Raw genomic sequence first — 16376 nt, 5'->3', positions numbered from 1 at the left:
GAAAAAATACGCGCTGATTGGCTAGTAATAATTGATAAGCTGAAATGAAGAACATCTTGAGGGACACTAATTGAGTTTGAGCTGCTGACGGACAGCACCGGGATGGTCCCTGACAGTCAGCGTGTTTCCTCGAAGGCGTGCGCTCACCTCTCAAACCCCCCAAGGATACAAATTTGTGTTAATTGAATACGACCGACGCGACGTCGAGCTGCTACTGCAGTGTCCCGCCTCGAGCAATAGGTAGTGTTTGAAGTTGATGTCGAATCTTTTCCGGTAGAAAACTCACAAAGGAGCGTTAATGGTCCATTTTGCTTTAGTGTTGCGAAAATAAGCAAGATGATTTACAAATATTAATTGATTGCTCGTGTACAACGAGCTGCACGCTTGACTGTCGAGTTCAATAGATCTTGCTTATTTTCGGAACCCTCAATAAACCAGTGAAAAGTGCATCGTAAGTAAACTGCCTACCTCCTACACTTGATCGATCTCTGTTTATCCTAAATCTAGACACCTTTCTAACAATGCCATCAAATTTCCAATCCCTGCTTGTGTAGATCAGCGTTTCTCTTCTTCTAGAGTAGTAAGTAGTTTCCGATTTCATATACACTAGGAATTGTATTTGCTTTGTATCCAAAACGAAAACAAATAAAACTAGCACTTGTCCGTTATTGCGAAGCACGAATCTGAAATACTAAAATGCAAATAGAGACTGAATAGGAAGAAGCGGGTTGATGTGGGGAGTCCACCCTCCCACAGCCCCATTTTGTACCTACTAGCGTAAAATATGATTCGAACAAGCCAAATAAACAACAAAGAATCGAAGCTCGATCAAATCCGCTCATTGTGCCGAACCACCCCTTCCACCAATCCGCCCGGCGCCCGCAGCGATTGGAAATCGAATCATTCATTGGTGTTTACATTAACCGTCGACAACGACAACGACGACGTGGACCACGGTGCACAGTGGGGATTCAGGTGGTCAATAATCGAAAATTGACTTTCTCCTATACGTGATTCGCGTTCGTCCATCGGTGGGAGACTATTCAACGGAGAAAACCTCAGGAAAATCAGTTATCTAAGCCATGTACTTACCGAAATACTGGTAATAAATAGAGTTGAGCAGTTTAGGATTATCCAGTAGAAATGGGTTGAAGGGTCTCAGAGTTTTATAAAATTTAGCCCAAAGATAGAGTTTATGGTTATTTAAACGAAACGTAATTAAAAAAAGTCAGGGTTATAAAGTTTCCCGGAATTTTTTAGTTTAATTCTAGCTTAAATTATCTCTGCAATTCACAAAAAAAGATAATCTGAAAATTGTTTTCCACGAAAATTTTCACGAAGGAGGAAAATCGTGGCCAGGGTCATGCTAAATTGTCTAATGATTTTGACGTAGGACAACGTCTGTGGTTTCTATATGAAGGTACACTTTGTGAAAACCGAAAATGGAACATGTAACATAATTATGAAAGATTTTGAACGTTCATAGCTCAGCTGCTCCTGGGCCAATTTCAATATTTTTATCATCAATCGATCAGAAATATTTCTACGCATCAGTTAACATTAAGATTTTATCATTTTTCAAAATGTCACTATTGAAAACTGCACAAATGTGCAACTGTTGCTACGATAATGAAAACTATCACTGATTGCCTGTGGCAAGTGTTTTTCCTAACACAGATTTCAAAGTTGAATAGCATCCGGTCTCATCAAACGGTGTTTATTGAATTACCGCGTGGTGAGTGGTGATGTTCTCCAGTACACAACGAAAGGCTGCCTGCAAGCAGCGAGCTGCATCCCACATGGGCAACCATAGAAGGAGGAAGAATCCGCACCGCTATTGATCGGAATCAGTAGCTCTTTGTGAGTCGCTGTGGGCCATCTATGCCAAGCGCGTCACCCTCATTCCAAACAACATACAGCCTCACCATCCTCATCTACATATGTGGCCACCATAAATTTGTAAAAGAGTATTTTTTGGAAATTTGCCAAGGTCATCAATCGGATGTCAGTTCCCATGGAATTAGGGCGTAACAGCTTTTGTAAACAATGACTTCTTTCGATGATGTCTTGAAAGTCAAGGCTCGCCCACGCAAATCAACATTACGATCAGGTAGGGTAAAACTTCCCCTACCCGACGGTAATGTTGGTTTGCGTTTGAATTTCCCATTGAGTGTGTTGTTTCAGGCGCCAGCTTACATAATCTTCTGTCGAACTGTGCTGCGAGCTTAAAGAGAAATTCGTTTATGCTGCCGTGGTAAACCAAAGAGAAAGTCGATGAAGAGAATCGATCAACGAGGATAGGCCTTTTTCAAATGTTACGCGAGACTTCATCATTTTTCAAAATGTCACTAATGAAAATTATAACTGTGCAACTGTTGCTATGACAGTTAAAATTATCATCGAATGCCTGCAAAAAGCGATTTCCATAACACAGATTTCAAAGTTGAATTCAATCCGTTCTCACCAAACGGTGTCTATTCAATCACCGCGTGGTGAGTGGTGGTATTCTCCAGTACACAATGAAAGGCTGCACCGCTATTTATTGGAATCAGTAGCTCTACGTGAGTTGCTGTGGGCAGTGATGCCACATTTAATTGATTTTCAATCTGTATTTTCATCGCAAAAAATCTTTTTAATCTGTATCTGGCTGACAAAAATCTGTAAAAAAATATCTGTACTTTGGCAACAAGCTTGAAAATTAAGTTCAAAATCCACCGTAAGTCATCTTGATTACATAGACGTTAATAATAATTATTCTTTTATTAAAAATTTTAATCACATGGAACAAAAATACACTATTTTAAAAATCCATTCGAATTTGGCATGGTGCCAAAATTGAACGGAACTGATATTTATTTATTATGGTCTCAGTATCAATTTAACTAAATCTTCATTGAGTTCATTGATAGCTTAGAAGGAACTTGTTCAATGTTTAGAATCTTGAAAAATGACTAAGGTTAGTTTTCTAACGAATTTGCCTTTTTTTAAATAACGAAATCCTATAATCTTGATTTTTTAAGTGATTTGTTTCTTTTCCACAATTCAGAAAATACAAAACAATAAGTTCCAGTTGCAGGGAGGGACAAATCTGCTTCCAACGGAAAATTTCCTGGGTTTACTAAAATGCCTTGTTTACCGATTTGACATATAAATATATTGTGTTGGAGTGTTCGACTGTGAGGCTTTACAATAATCAGTTTCGGCTTGGCAGTATGGCAATAACTTAATCAGAACAAATTAATTTTGTAATTTGTCCCTACGTTTCGGCTCTGATTAGGGCCTTTTTCTCCTGAAGAAGGTTTTAATCATAGCCGGAACGTAGGGACAAATTACAAAATTAATTTGTTCTGATTGAGTGATTGCCGGACTGCCAAGCCGAACCTGATTATCATATAAATATAGTTAATTAAATATTTTATCTGTAACTATATGACATAGTTAATCAAACATAAAGAAAGGGAAACTAATATCCCTTCTAACGAGAAATCAGAATACAATTATTTTTTATTTAGTGAAAAATACGTTTTGGGTTTGATGCTCACAGATTGACTTCAAGCTGCTCAACAGTAAAAAGCGATTTTTTATCAGATTATATTTATTTATTATTTATAAATAGAAAACAATAATATAATTTATATTTTCCTTATTTAACAAGTCTGTATATTTTTCAAAAATCTGTAATCTGTATGTACAGATATCTGTATCAAAATATTGAAAAAAATCTGTATGGTTACAGATAAATCTGTATATGTGGCATCACTGGTTGTGGGCCATCTATGTCAAGCGCGTCATACTAAAGAGTATAAACAGAGAGAACCCCGCTCAAATTCCTATTCCTACACAAAACACAAGCTGCAGTTAACAAATATGGTTTATTGTATAAGACTACGTAGTCCTACGTCACCATTGCGTACAACCCCATAAGGCTGTCTCTTGTAGTTTTTTTATGCTTGAAAACTTCTTGTCTTTCACTGCTGTAAGTTGCAGCATGAATGATTTACTTATGATTGAAATGAAGTCTGAGACAAACTTGCTTACAAAAATGTAGTGTTTCTGGGAAAAATATTCGCGGAAAATGTTTGTATAATAATTTTAAGTAAAATTTAAAAATTACAAACTTCAAATACTTCTCTCAAAATGTCACCACATTCACTGAAAAATAAAAACATGTTCTGACCGCTCTAGTTCGTCATGCATAAGAGGTACAGATTTTAGTTATTTGCAAAAAAAAATAGGTAATATCAAACTCTCTTCAAAAGCTATAAACATAATTTTACGGAATTCTGTTGATGGAAAAAGTTAGAGGCAAATGAAAGTATAAATATATGGGTCCTATGTACATATTTTGGATTTAATACTTAGTAAAACAGTGTTCACTCGGCTGCTGGCAGAAGCAGGCCACTCTTGATGCGTGAAACACGATCGTCTGTCTACTCGGCAGCAACCATTGTTTGGTTCTCCTCATTCTTCTTCATCATCAGTTCTTTCAGTCGATGCATCGTCGATTTTGGAAAGCAACCGTTTCGTGATGATTGCGCCGAGTGATAACAACGTTTTGCGTCTGTTGCTGCAATGGAAGCTCTCTGTTCCCCGTTGGCGATGCTGCCATACAACTAAACTACTGGAAGTGGATCTAGTTCTGATGGAGGAGGCTTATTGGAAAGCGGAAGATAAAGTGTTTATTGTGTTGTATCTTTTGACTATACTGCCGGTAATCGCAAGTCAGTCCCATCTGCATTTTTATCAATTTTGAGTTAGCATCACTATTCGGTTTATCTTTCTATGATTTTTGAGATGTGCTATTGAGAAAAGGTGGTTTGTTCAAGAAAAATGAACAACAGCAAACGAAGTAACCGCAAGTCAGTCCTATTAGAAAAAAAATAGGATTTCATTAAATAAACTATAACCCAACGTCACAGATATGTTTTTAGGATTGCTTCTATAGAATTCATATTATTAGACAACACATCGCATCATGAGATTTGTCTCAAGACAGATTTTGTCCACGTTCTCTAGGGATCTAGAACATGTCTGAATATGGCCAATATAGTTCTTACGATACTCAGTTTGACCGCCAATGGATATGGCTTTGAATTCTCATGTGATTTGATGTATCTTGATAGATTTTGATTTGAAAAGGATTTACCACTTCTCCGGCAATACCCGGAACATGTCCGGGTGTGGCCAACATGTTGCTGGTCATTCTTCATGACTCTTATTGATCTTATTTTTGAATTCTCATGTGAATTGATTTATCGCATGGTGGGTTTGGCACGTTTGGCTCTGGTCTGATGAAGACCCATACTCACCGGAATATGTTTTGGACTTCTTCCCCGATGGACTTTTACAGATTTAAATAAAGAAAAACTGTCTCCACTGTTTGGTGGTTAAACTGATAGACGAATACCAATACGTGTACGCGACCGCACCACTGGTAAATTCAAGCTATGCGCTATTGGTATAGGTCAGGAGTAAAAAGGAAAGAATATAAATGCTTAGCGCATTGGGTGATTTCTATGAAATTCGATGCCATGAGACCGTTTGTCGTTTGGTGCAACATGGATAGCAATTATGAATCAACACTTTGGTGCCTGGGAACACAAGTGCATTGGATTGATTGCAACACTTGTGTGGTATAGGAATAATCGATTAGCTGTGAATTGATATGACCCAGATATGTTTGTGGGAACATGCCATGTAAAAAATATGGATAAGCGCATCCAACTTGCGCGTGGGAATGTTCAAAGAATTTGGTAACGTTGGTTTCAAATGGGTTGTAAATTTCATTAGAAAACATTAAGATCACTGATACATGATCTTAGGAAATCTGTTACAGTACAATGTTCCGGCCATTGCTCTGGAACCAGCGGAACAAATCCAGAAACGTACAATAACGTTCTATGCGACCATGGTATCTTTCTACTGTTCAATACTGTGCTAAACTGATGCAGCATCGTCATGGAATTGTGACTGACTTGCGGTTATTTTTCTCATTGACGTTAAATGTAATCGCAAGTCTGACCCACTCAGATTTTAGCCATAAAATAAAAATTTCTTGAAATTTCAACCAATATTTTTTGGTAAATATAGATCAAATCAGAAAACTTACAAAAAATTGAACACTGTTTTCTCATTTCCAGGTTTTTACAGATGGGACTGACTTGCGATTATGGGCTGTTTAGTTTTATGATTTTTTGTACAGCTAACAAGAATCCTCGGCTCTGTAAAGTTATTTTCAATGAGTCTTATCAAACAATAAAACAGCAAAAAGGTTATCTTCCATTTAATTCCACTTAATTAATTTTGGTATCCATGACAGATACGTATTTCGACTACAATGTGCAGTCTTCATCAGTGTCATTCCCACTAAAGAACTATTCAAAATCTAACCCCCTTAAGTACTCATCCCCTAGGTATAAAAGTCAAGATCACAGGTATAAAAATGAAACTACAATGTGTTGAATCGGAACCTACCTAACTAATTAAAACCAAAGATTTAAGTAAACTAAAGGAGTAAAATCATAATGAAGTAATGAAATTGGGTTGTTAGCGGAATGCTTCAATAAAACAGCAAAAAGGTTATCTTCCATTTAATTCCACTTAATTAATTTTGGTTATTTTGGTATGTCATGGATACCAAAATTAATTAAGTGGAATTAAATGGAAGATAACCTTTTTGCTGTTTTATTGAAGCATTCCGCTAACAACCCAATTTCATTACTTCATTATGATGGCTACCAAGCCTTTGGGATTTTCCTTATTAGAGAGTTGAATAGATTTTACTCCTTTAGTTTACTTAAATCTTTGGTTTTAATTAGTTAGGTAGGTTCCGATTCAACACATTGTAGTTTCATTTTTATACCTGTGATCTTGACTTTTATACCTAGGGGATGAGTACTTAAGGGGGTTAGATTTTGAATAGTTCTTTAGTGGGAATGACACTGATGAAGACTGCACATTGTAGTCGAAATACGTATCTGTCATGGATACCAAAATTAATTAAGTGGAATTAAATGGAAGATAACCTTTTTGCTGTTTTATTGAAGCATTCCGCTAACAACCCAATTTCATTACTTCCTTATCAAACAAATTAATAAACAAAATGAATACTGGCCAAATTCAGGAACATCATAAAAATGCGAGTACATACACTTCTATATTTTATTCCTAAATTGCAATCAGATATGAATATTAAAATAAGAACATATTACGAAATACAAACAAGTTCTGCACCTCAATTTTTGATTCCTTTAGTGTTTTGCTAGGAAATTATTAAATAAAAAAAAAATTCCTTAAAACAAGTGAACCTCTCCGCAATGAATGTTGTGAAATAAGACAATTCCCAATAAATAAGTTTATTTTTTTCAGTAGCTCCGTCATAAGTTTATATTAGGCCTCTGAAGCTAAGAAGAGAGTGAAGGTTGCATTTTGTGAAAACGCAACAGGCAGTTGTGTTTTCCTTATCAGAATACGGTACTTTCAATATTGATCAAAATGTTCGATAATATGTCAGCGAAATAGGAAAAGAAGGGGTACAAAGGTCATATGGGGTTATTTAAGCACCTCTTTATTATCCAATTGAGAGGACAACCCTATTTTTTTTACGAAGGACTTCGTCTGTGATTTCTACACTTTGTGAAATCCAAAAATGGATCATGTAACGAAATTATGAAAGATTTTGAACGTTAATTACTCAGCTGCTTCTGGACCAATTTCAATAATTTTATCACCAATCGATCAGAAATATTTCCATGCATCGATTGTGATTTTGAACAAGAAACTATTGAAAAGGTGGTAAATGTCAAGCATTATCCAAAAGCGTCTAACAAATCCAAGAATTACTCACATGCATATGCTGCTTCCCCAACACTGTCATCAGAGAATCGATTCTAGACGAAACATGTCGGAGTGGCATTTGCCTCGGATCTTCCGGCGTGTGCGAATAGGTAGGATACAATTGAGTAACATTTTGCACACTCATCGCCATATTCAGAACCACACGACCACACAAAATGCTGTCCAGAGTTGTAATCTTGTAACCAAACATGGAAACAGGGGTGCATCGACTTTCTGTTTCGTTAACACATCCACGAAGGGACACACATACATTGATACGTTTGTTGTTCTGGATGATAGAAGAGCATAGCAGAAATAGTGCAAAATACGCTAGTGAAGCCATGGTCATCAAAAGAGGAAATCGATTAAGAGAATTGACTTTCACCCCTCTGCTTCTAAGCTTCTTAATTCAGTCGTCGTCATAGCAATGAAAACTAGCATTGCACCGCTTTTCGTTCTTGGGTTACACTTGCTGGTTGCAATTCTGCTGTTCGGCATTTTTGAAGGACTACCATAAAACATGAAATTACTCTATTTTCTAGGGATGCCAATCATTCGATTAACGATTAATCTTAAAGACTTTTCCAGCTATTCGATTAAATATTTATCGAATTTTCAAATATTCGAGCGCGTAACCGGCATCCCTTCTTATTTCTGCTCGTTTGATTTAGCACAGTAGAGAAAATAAACAAAAGTACTAATTTATCTGAACAGGCATAGATAAGAACCATGACATGAAACAGGATCATAAATTCGCCGAAAAAAGAATTAAGCGTCTTTCTGCTAAAAGCTAAGATTTACCAACTTCTTGAGGGAAGGAGTTTAACTAGAAAAACTAAAAAGGGGAGGAGCTTTAGCTGGGTGGACACTGATATTCTGCGACCTTCCAACCTGTCGCAGACATCAGTTTAACTCCTGTCTAGCAGCAGACGGACCGAAACTCTTGCGAGTGCCCAATCATTGAACCGAAGAATATGGGATTGTCCGGTCCGATTTACTGATCCAGCCGCCTACACGTCAAAAGCTTTAAGCCTGTACTACCATCGGCCCTTTTTAGGGCCACCAAGATCTTCCAAAAGAGTTAAATTTCTGAACATGTCCCAACTAAAATTCATATCAAAAGGTTCTTTTCAATCATAGTCCTACTAAAGAGTATACCCTGCTCAAATGCCTATTCCTACACAAAACACAAGCTCTTGCTGCAGTTGACAAAGATTATTTATTGTATAAGACCACGTAGTCCTACGTCCCCATTGCGTACAACCCCATATGTTTTTTTATGTTAGCCTTTGGTTCTTCATCTTTACCTTAGTTAATTGGTTATTCTAAGATGATGATTGCGTTTAACCGAAGACAACAAATCATTTGTTGTCTTCGGTTTAACGCTAATTCACGGGATATCCTTTTAAGGGCTTGTTTTCGTTTAAATTTAAAAAATTTGTTTTGGTTTTGTCAGCTTGCTGTCGAGTGTAAGGCCAAGGCACACTACCTCTTTTGACCATTCCAGCACTGTACCATCCAAGTTGACGTTTTTATTCTCAGACGGAACAAGTCTGGGAGATTTAGAGCGTGGAAAGATGATGACCTGGGTCTTTGCCGCGTTGATACGGATCTTCCAGCTGTTAAAATATTCATACGATATTGAATAAGATGGGGCCAATGATGCTTCCCTGTGGGACACCCGCACCGATGTGGAAAGCATCCGATGTGATGCCATTGAGAGAGACTCAGATAATTTTTAATTATCTTAACTAGGAAGATTGGAAGACCGTATGTGTAGACCAGGCCATCATGCCAAACATTGTCGAACGCTTTTTCAACGTCCAACAATGCCATATGGCAGATGTTTTAGATACAGATTTATTCCGTCTGAGAATGTTTGTTACTCGAGTCAGCTGGTGAACCGTCGAGCGACTTATACAGAAGCCAAACTGCGCCTCGAGCAATAAGTTGTTTTCCTCGGCAGATGACAGGAGTCGATGGTGGACTGCTCTTTCGAACAGCTAGGATAACCCCGAGAAGAGGCTGATGGGTCTATAGCTTGAAAAAAAGGACATTAATGGGAATTCGATGGAGGTTGGTTGCATTTATCGCAACTGCAGTATCGAATGGGCTAGGCATGTTCAGCCCGAGATTATGAGAGCTGACGAAGTGTTGACCTATAGCATCAGCCTTCTCTTCAGGGGTTTTCAGATAGGCGATCGAATCATTGGGTTGATTCAACGGCACAAGTAGTGAAATGGGTTTTAAATTATTTTTAAGGATTTCGTTTAACGTCCAGAAAGGCTTAGCACAATCTGGGAAAGAGCTCATCTTATTACTGAAGTGCACATTTCTGAGGTCCACCATCCACTGAGGCTTGGATAAATTTTGTTAGACGGTTGCAATGGGTCTTCAAGGCAGGCAGTCCAGTGCGTTGGTGTTACGGTATCTGATCAAGTTTTTAGTGGGAATATCAAGGTTCAGAGTATTGCTCACCTGTCTGGATACTGGCATGTGCTGTTCCCTGGCTCGGGATATCGGCTCCTCCAAGGAACGCAGGCATAGGTCAACGTCTTCGGGAGCGTCCGGATGGACTTCGTAGTCGTCGGCGATGTCGACACAGTGCTGGAACCGATCTCACCGCCTCATGTCCGGGGCAAGATGGTATAGTGGCCCAGCGATGAAGTTCCCGCGATAGACCGCGATGATGGTAATTAGGCCAAGTGATGTGCTCACCTCCACTCCGGTGGCTATGATTGTTTTCAGCTTGAAGTTTGGTAGCAGCCATGTTCCTGATGTTCCATCTTGCAGCGATGGCAACTCTCCCACCTCCGGAGCAGGTGCGGTCAAGTCTGACGAGCCGGAAGTCGAGAAGGAATACGTTCAGTTTGGGCGTCAAGTGCGTCTCGGTGATGATAGCAATGTCGACCTCCTTGGTGTTGAGGAAATCTAGTAGCTCTCTATGCTTGTTCGTCAGCGAGCAAGCGTTCCAATTTGTAATTTTTATAACTTCACGGTCCATACTTGGTGACGAGAGATAAGGTAGCATGAAGCTGTTCAGATCGAGTCTTGCAGGTGTGCAGGATGACGATCACCTCAGCAACCAGCGTTACTAGTTCCTCCGATGTAAACGGAGATTCGTCAACTGTATCGCCTAAGGCAACACGGGCTTACGATAGTCCAGGTGCCGAGGCAGAAAATTTATTTGGCTGGTAGTGTACGTTTGTTTCGATGCCGGCCTGCCTGGTTGCTAGTAGCCACCTTCTTCCTGATGTTGATGTATTCCGTTCGCTTGGGGCAGTCCCGAGTAGTGGCACGGTGAGTACCACCGCAATTAAGGCACATCGGCTCGGTGTCATCAGTTTGAGCACAGTCGCACCGTGGTTTCATATGACAGTTTTTCGTGCCATGGTTCATTTATCCATTTAGCCTTCCATCAATCGCGTTAGCTTTACGGAGCCGATTATTCATTGTTCTTTGTTTGTAACGAAATTCACTTAATTCTATGTCTAGTAGGAGTTGGCCCGAAAACTCACGGCTTACCCGAGGTCAGAGATCAGTCATTGTCGAAAGATAGGATCAGGGTAAGATATTGGGGATGGGTTCCGTTGTCTCACCAGAGCATATTCGCCAGTATGAACGATAGTGCGGTTCTAAATTCGTCTGGTGTTCGACCGGCTATGGTGATCAGTAGTCGACGATGAGACTTATCGAGACGGGAGGGCTAGACAAACAAAAACTACAAGGGACAACCCTATGGGGTTGTACGTAATGGTGATGTAGGACTACGTGGTCTTATATAATAAATCTAGGATCACCTTTCAAATAGACCAATCTACATTGATCAATTCTCTTCAACGATTCTCTCTTTCGTTATTAAGTCGGCTCCAAAAACACGTTCAGCTGATCTTATCGTCCAATACGCTTGATAATACTTTCTTTTAACAGACTATGTAGAAAAATTTGCCCGACATATGAATGCAGCCATGTTATTAACGAAAGAGAGAATCGTTGAAGAGAATCGATCAACGTAGATTGATTTATTTGAAAGGTGACGCGAGAAATGTTATTTGTTAACTGCAGCAGGAGCTTGAGTTTTGTGTAGGAATAGGAATTTGAGCGGGGTTCTCTCTGTTTATACTTTTTAGTATGACGCGCTTGGCCCACAGCGACTCACGAAGAGCTACTGATTCCGATCAATAGCGGTGCGGTGTATCTATGGATGCTCATGTGGGCTGCAGCTCGCTGCTTGCGGGGAGCCTTTCGTTGTGTACTGGAGAACACCACCACTCCCCACGCGGTGATTGAATAAGCACCGTTTGGTGAGGCCGGATGGATGAATCGCTTTTCGCAGGCAATCGGTGATAATTTTAATTATTATAGCTAAAGTTGCACATTCGTGCAATTTTCAACAGTGACATTTTGAAAAAATGATAGAGTCTTAATTTTAACATATGCGTAGAAATATTTCTGATCGATTGGCGATTAAGTTATTGAAATTGGTTCAAGGGCAGCTTAGTTATTAACGTTCAAAATCTTTCATAATTTCGTTTCACGTTTTCGGTTTTCACAAAGTGTACCCCATATAGAAACCACAGACGTAGTCCTACATCAAAACTGATAAAGATAGACAAAGACAAATAGTATAAATTCTTATACTAGACTTTACAGGAACACACTAATTGACTGCATATAGCAGATATCGCGAGTTGCCAACACGTCTCTGATAGGGTTGGCTTCCTTGAGCCTCGAGGGTATTCAAAAGGCGCTGTCTGGCGGCGTCATTATCGGTACATTGCCAAACTGCGTGATCGATGTCATCGTAACCGTTACCACACCGACAGATGTTGCTGTCCACGAGGTCTATTCTATTGAGATGAGCATCTAGCGAGTAGTGGTTGGACATAAGTCTACTCATCACACGAATGAAGTCACGACTTAAACCCAAGCCTCTAAACCACGCTCTCGAAAAAAAAAACATTAGGAAGAATTGAATGTAATCACCGTCTTGGATTTCCAGTGTCCCAATCGGTTTGCCAACTCGAAAGGGTACTCTGACACACTAAATTGTGAATTCAATCGTGAGAAATTTGCCTGTCATAAAGTTCGCCTTCCTGCGCGCCCACCTTTGCTAGAGAGTCCGCCTTTTCATTGCCTGTGATTGAGCAATGTGAGGGGACCCATACAAAGGTAATCAAAGGTAATCATATCTAGCGGACCATTGCATTAGGTCCTAAGTAACATTGATCGATTCTCTTCGTCGACTTTCTCTTTCGTTAATAACTTGAGCACATGATCGCTTCTTGTTGTGTTTATCATATTAGATGCTGGATTAAAGCTTCATTTAGCGATTTGTGTGCTAAAAATATCTGAGAATGTCTTTACATGGCCGTGGGGATACAAAGAGAAAGTCGACGGAGAGAATCTGTCCATGTTACTTAGGACCTAATGCAATGTTCTGCTTGTTATATGATCTTTCGACCAGCACACTTATCTGCTCCCTTACCTTTGAAAGAAAATAATATGAGTGCCTACTTGGTTTCGTCGACCGAACAGCCCCAATCGAACTGAGACTATCCGAGAAGACGAAGTAATGGTCTGCGGGCATTGTTGGAAATCATCCCCATTGCAAAGTTGATTACTGCCTTACATGACATCGCAACGCTGCTTCGATGAAATGGTGCACCATACGTTCGTCAAAGACGTAGTCTTATTTCTAAAAATTGATCGTTTCGAATTCTGCAATGATTGCTCTTCTTTCGTAATTCTTTTACTATGATTTGGACTAAATGTGAATGCTGTTTTTAGAATTTCCCTTTGAAGTAGGAAAAGGTTAAGCATGTAGTTTATGCACATAAGGGGCTGAAACAAGGGAAATCGCGTGAGGAGATTGAATCGAAAAACATTTCAAGATGATATTGTTTGCTGACAAAATCGATAAGGTAAGTTCTTTTGTTTTCTGCATGATTTTAAATTTAATATATATCAGAGATTTTAGAAATAAAATACGCTTCTCGAGTTCCATTACATTACGTCATCATTCTAATGAAATCTTGATAAATAAAAAAAAATGCTTATCGCCGAATTATCGCTGGTTGCTATATTTGTTTCAATAGTTCTCGTTTTTCTTTTTTCCATTTATTTTCGCCATGCCATGCATCGTTCGTTCGTGTTCGTTTGATCGGCGCCGCTTATCGTCGCAATTCATCCATGGATCGGAAAAAATGCAAAACAAAATTGAATCAATCTCACCTTTATCCCACGTCTGTGTATGTGTGTGTGTATAGAACCATTCCTTACCGACCGATTCAACCCATGTAGGATTTCCCCAATGATGCTACGACCTGATCGTGTGCCGCCGGTGCTGCTCCGGCCTTTGGAACCCCTTGGTTTGGTGGAACAACCAAAAGCAGCAGCGGTCCCAACGTCACCGCACCCTCGATCATGACCACGACCACCAGCACCAACCCACAAAGCATCATCAACATCAACAACAACAACAGCAACAGCAACAACAACAGCAACACCCAATCGAACTGTTCGAATCCATCAACAACGGCCGGGCCGCCGACGAGCTCATCCAAGATGACGAAGATGATGATGATGGCCGGCAGTCGGTTTCGAGTGCCACGCCGGAACATCAACACACTGGTCGCGGACGTCAACGTGGACGACGACGAGGAAGACACGACCACGACCTGTAACGACAATGAGTTCGTTTCGACCGGGACCGTCACCTTTGCCCTGTCGTCGGTTTACTACGTCGAGTGCGAGGAGGGTACGTAATTTAAGGTAAAGGTTCGTCGGGGCAAAGTGTGAAGTGTACATAGCAGAAGATTGTTTGTAGTTCTAATCAAATTGAACTTTCTCTCACCATTCAGTAGAATTAGAATTCGAGACGGGGAAGAATAAGAGATTTATGAACTGTTGAGATTGTAGCCAGAGATTAGCCAGTATTTTAGTGAAAATGCGACATCGGACGGTAGGAAGATATTTCCGTAAAATATTGATCAGCAACCGTCTAGACGAAAACAGAGTTCAGCTGTTTGGAACTTTTGGGCATTCATTCCCGTTTGATTTCACTTGATTGGTCCAAATTCACGCGTCACTGAACGACGCTATGCGGGAATTATTTTCATCGATTGCGTTACGCACAAAGAAAAGTTCCGTCATTAATTACCGGCATGAATGAGTTTCTTGTGTTGCTGCGCCATCCAGACAGTTTGCCTCATCAAATTTCCAATCATCCATGCATTGAATCGGAAAGTTTGGCTAACCACCAAGACGTACCTAGCATCATATTCCTCCCCGCCTCGGGAGAAAGAAAATATTGATTCTTGTGTTCAACCTTAATTACACAGCTCTGAAGGCAAATAGCACAACAACTGTCCGAAAAATCTTTGCCCATCAATTGGCAAATCAAAGTTGGCACTCGTGGAGAATAGAAGAACTATGAAAGTGATGATGATTTCATAATTTTGATGTGATTTGTGATAGCGTGTTAGTGAAAATCTGAGGAAATTACAAAACAAATCGCTGTCAAACTCATTTGGACAGATCTAATATCATAATTTTGTTAGCTTAGTCAGATGAAAGCAATAAACATCTTTACATGGCGATGCATCCGCTAACACAAACGAAGTGACAGACGGAGCGGTTCGAAAACTTTGGTGACGAACCTGCTGTTGCAATTTTTCAGTGTACCACATGGCAGCATTACTACTGGATTGTATTAGTATTTTCACCAAATGTACTAGAATGTTTTGGTTCTATGTCTTAAACTGAAATGCATAAAAAAATGACAAAATAATACACTCTTTGCACACTGTAAAAGATCAACAAAAATACTAGCCCATCTAGTGGATTATGGCACAAGCTTTTAACAAAATTCTGTTACAGTGAACCACATTATTTTAATGGATTTCTTCGCCAGTTAGTCGTCTGTCACTTCGTTTGTGGTAGTAGCCTCCAATTATCCTAAACTTTGATTGTTACATTAAGCAATCAAACTCAAATTCGCAGTCCTAGATTTTTGTTTTAACGGAGATATCTTCTACTGGAACGGTTCAAATTTAAAAAAAAAAACTAAACAGTTCTGTGATAAGCAAATCGAATAACGGAATCATGCAGAGTAGATCATTATAGTTGGTTCTAGAAGTTTATTCAGATAGAAAGTGTAGACAATTCGAAAGAACACTAAGAATCGCTTTGGAATGCAAGAGACGGTATTTTAAAAATCGACACTAATTATAGACTAGCATGCATTGATCAATTTACATGTCACTGAACAGATTAACAGTTTCAGAAATAAGCATTAACTAATCCAGACTTCCTAGCAAACGTAAGCGATTATCGGGGTTGATTTGACTGATCGAAGTTTATTTGCCTGGATAAAAAAAAAACAGGCTGCAAGAAACCGTTTATCATTTAAGAGAATTTATTTACAGAAAAGTGAGCTTTTATGTTTCTATGTCGATAAGTTGCTCTGTTAGTACTTAGCGAGGAAAATTTTGAACCAATCGAAATATTTTTCAATCAAAAGTTGCCAAAGACGAATG

The 16376-nt window shown here is 39.3% G+C and overlaps 1 protein-coding gene across 2 annotated transcripts in view; it reads left to right on the top strand.

Annotated features, from left to right (window-relative positions):
* Positions 1-14469, top strand: part of TrissinR (Trissin receptor) — a 232469-nt gene extending 218000 nt beyond the window's left edge. Inside the window, exon 9 of one of the 2 annotated variants that reach the window (XM_065222853.1) lies at positions 14140-14469. In XM_065222853.1, coding sequence (XP_065078925.1) covers positions 14140-14166 — 27 coding nt within the window. In that variant the 3' untranslated portion in view covers positions 14167-14469. Of the gene's footprint in view, positions 1-14105 lie in introns of both variants that reach the window. The other variant, XM_065222852.1, reaches the window with a different exon arrangement.
* Positions 14470-16376: the final 1907 nt, after the last annotated feature.

Source organism: Ochlerotatus camptorhynchus, unplaced genomic scaffold, assembly GCF_037179485.1.
Source record: "Ochlerotatus camptorhynchus isolate MF236.1 unplaced genomic scaffold, CSIRO-AGI_Acam_v1.1 ptg000179l, whole genome shotgun sequence".
Taxonomy (NCBI): domain Eukaryota; kingdom Metazoa; phylum Arthropoda; class Insecta; order Diptera; family Culicidae; genus Ochlerotatus; species Ochlerotatus camptorhynchus.
The sequence above is the reverse complement of the archived record's forward strand: the minus strand, read 5'-3'. Positions and strand labels throughout refer to the sequence as shown.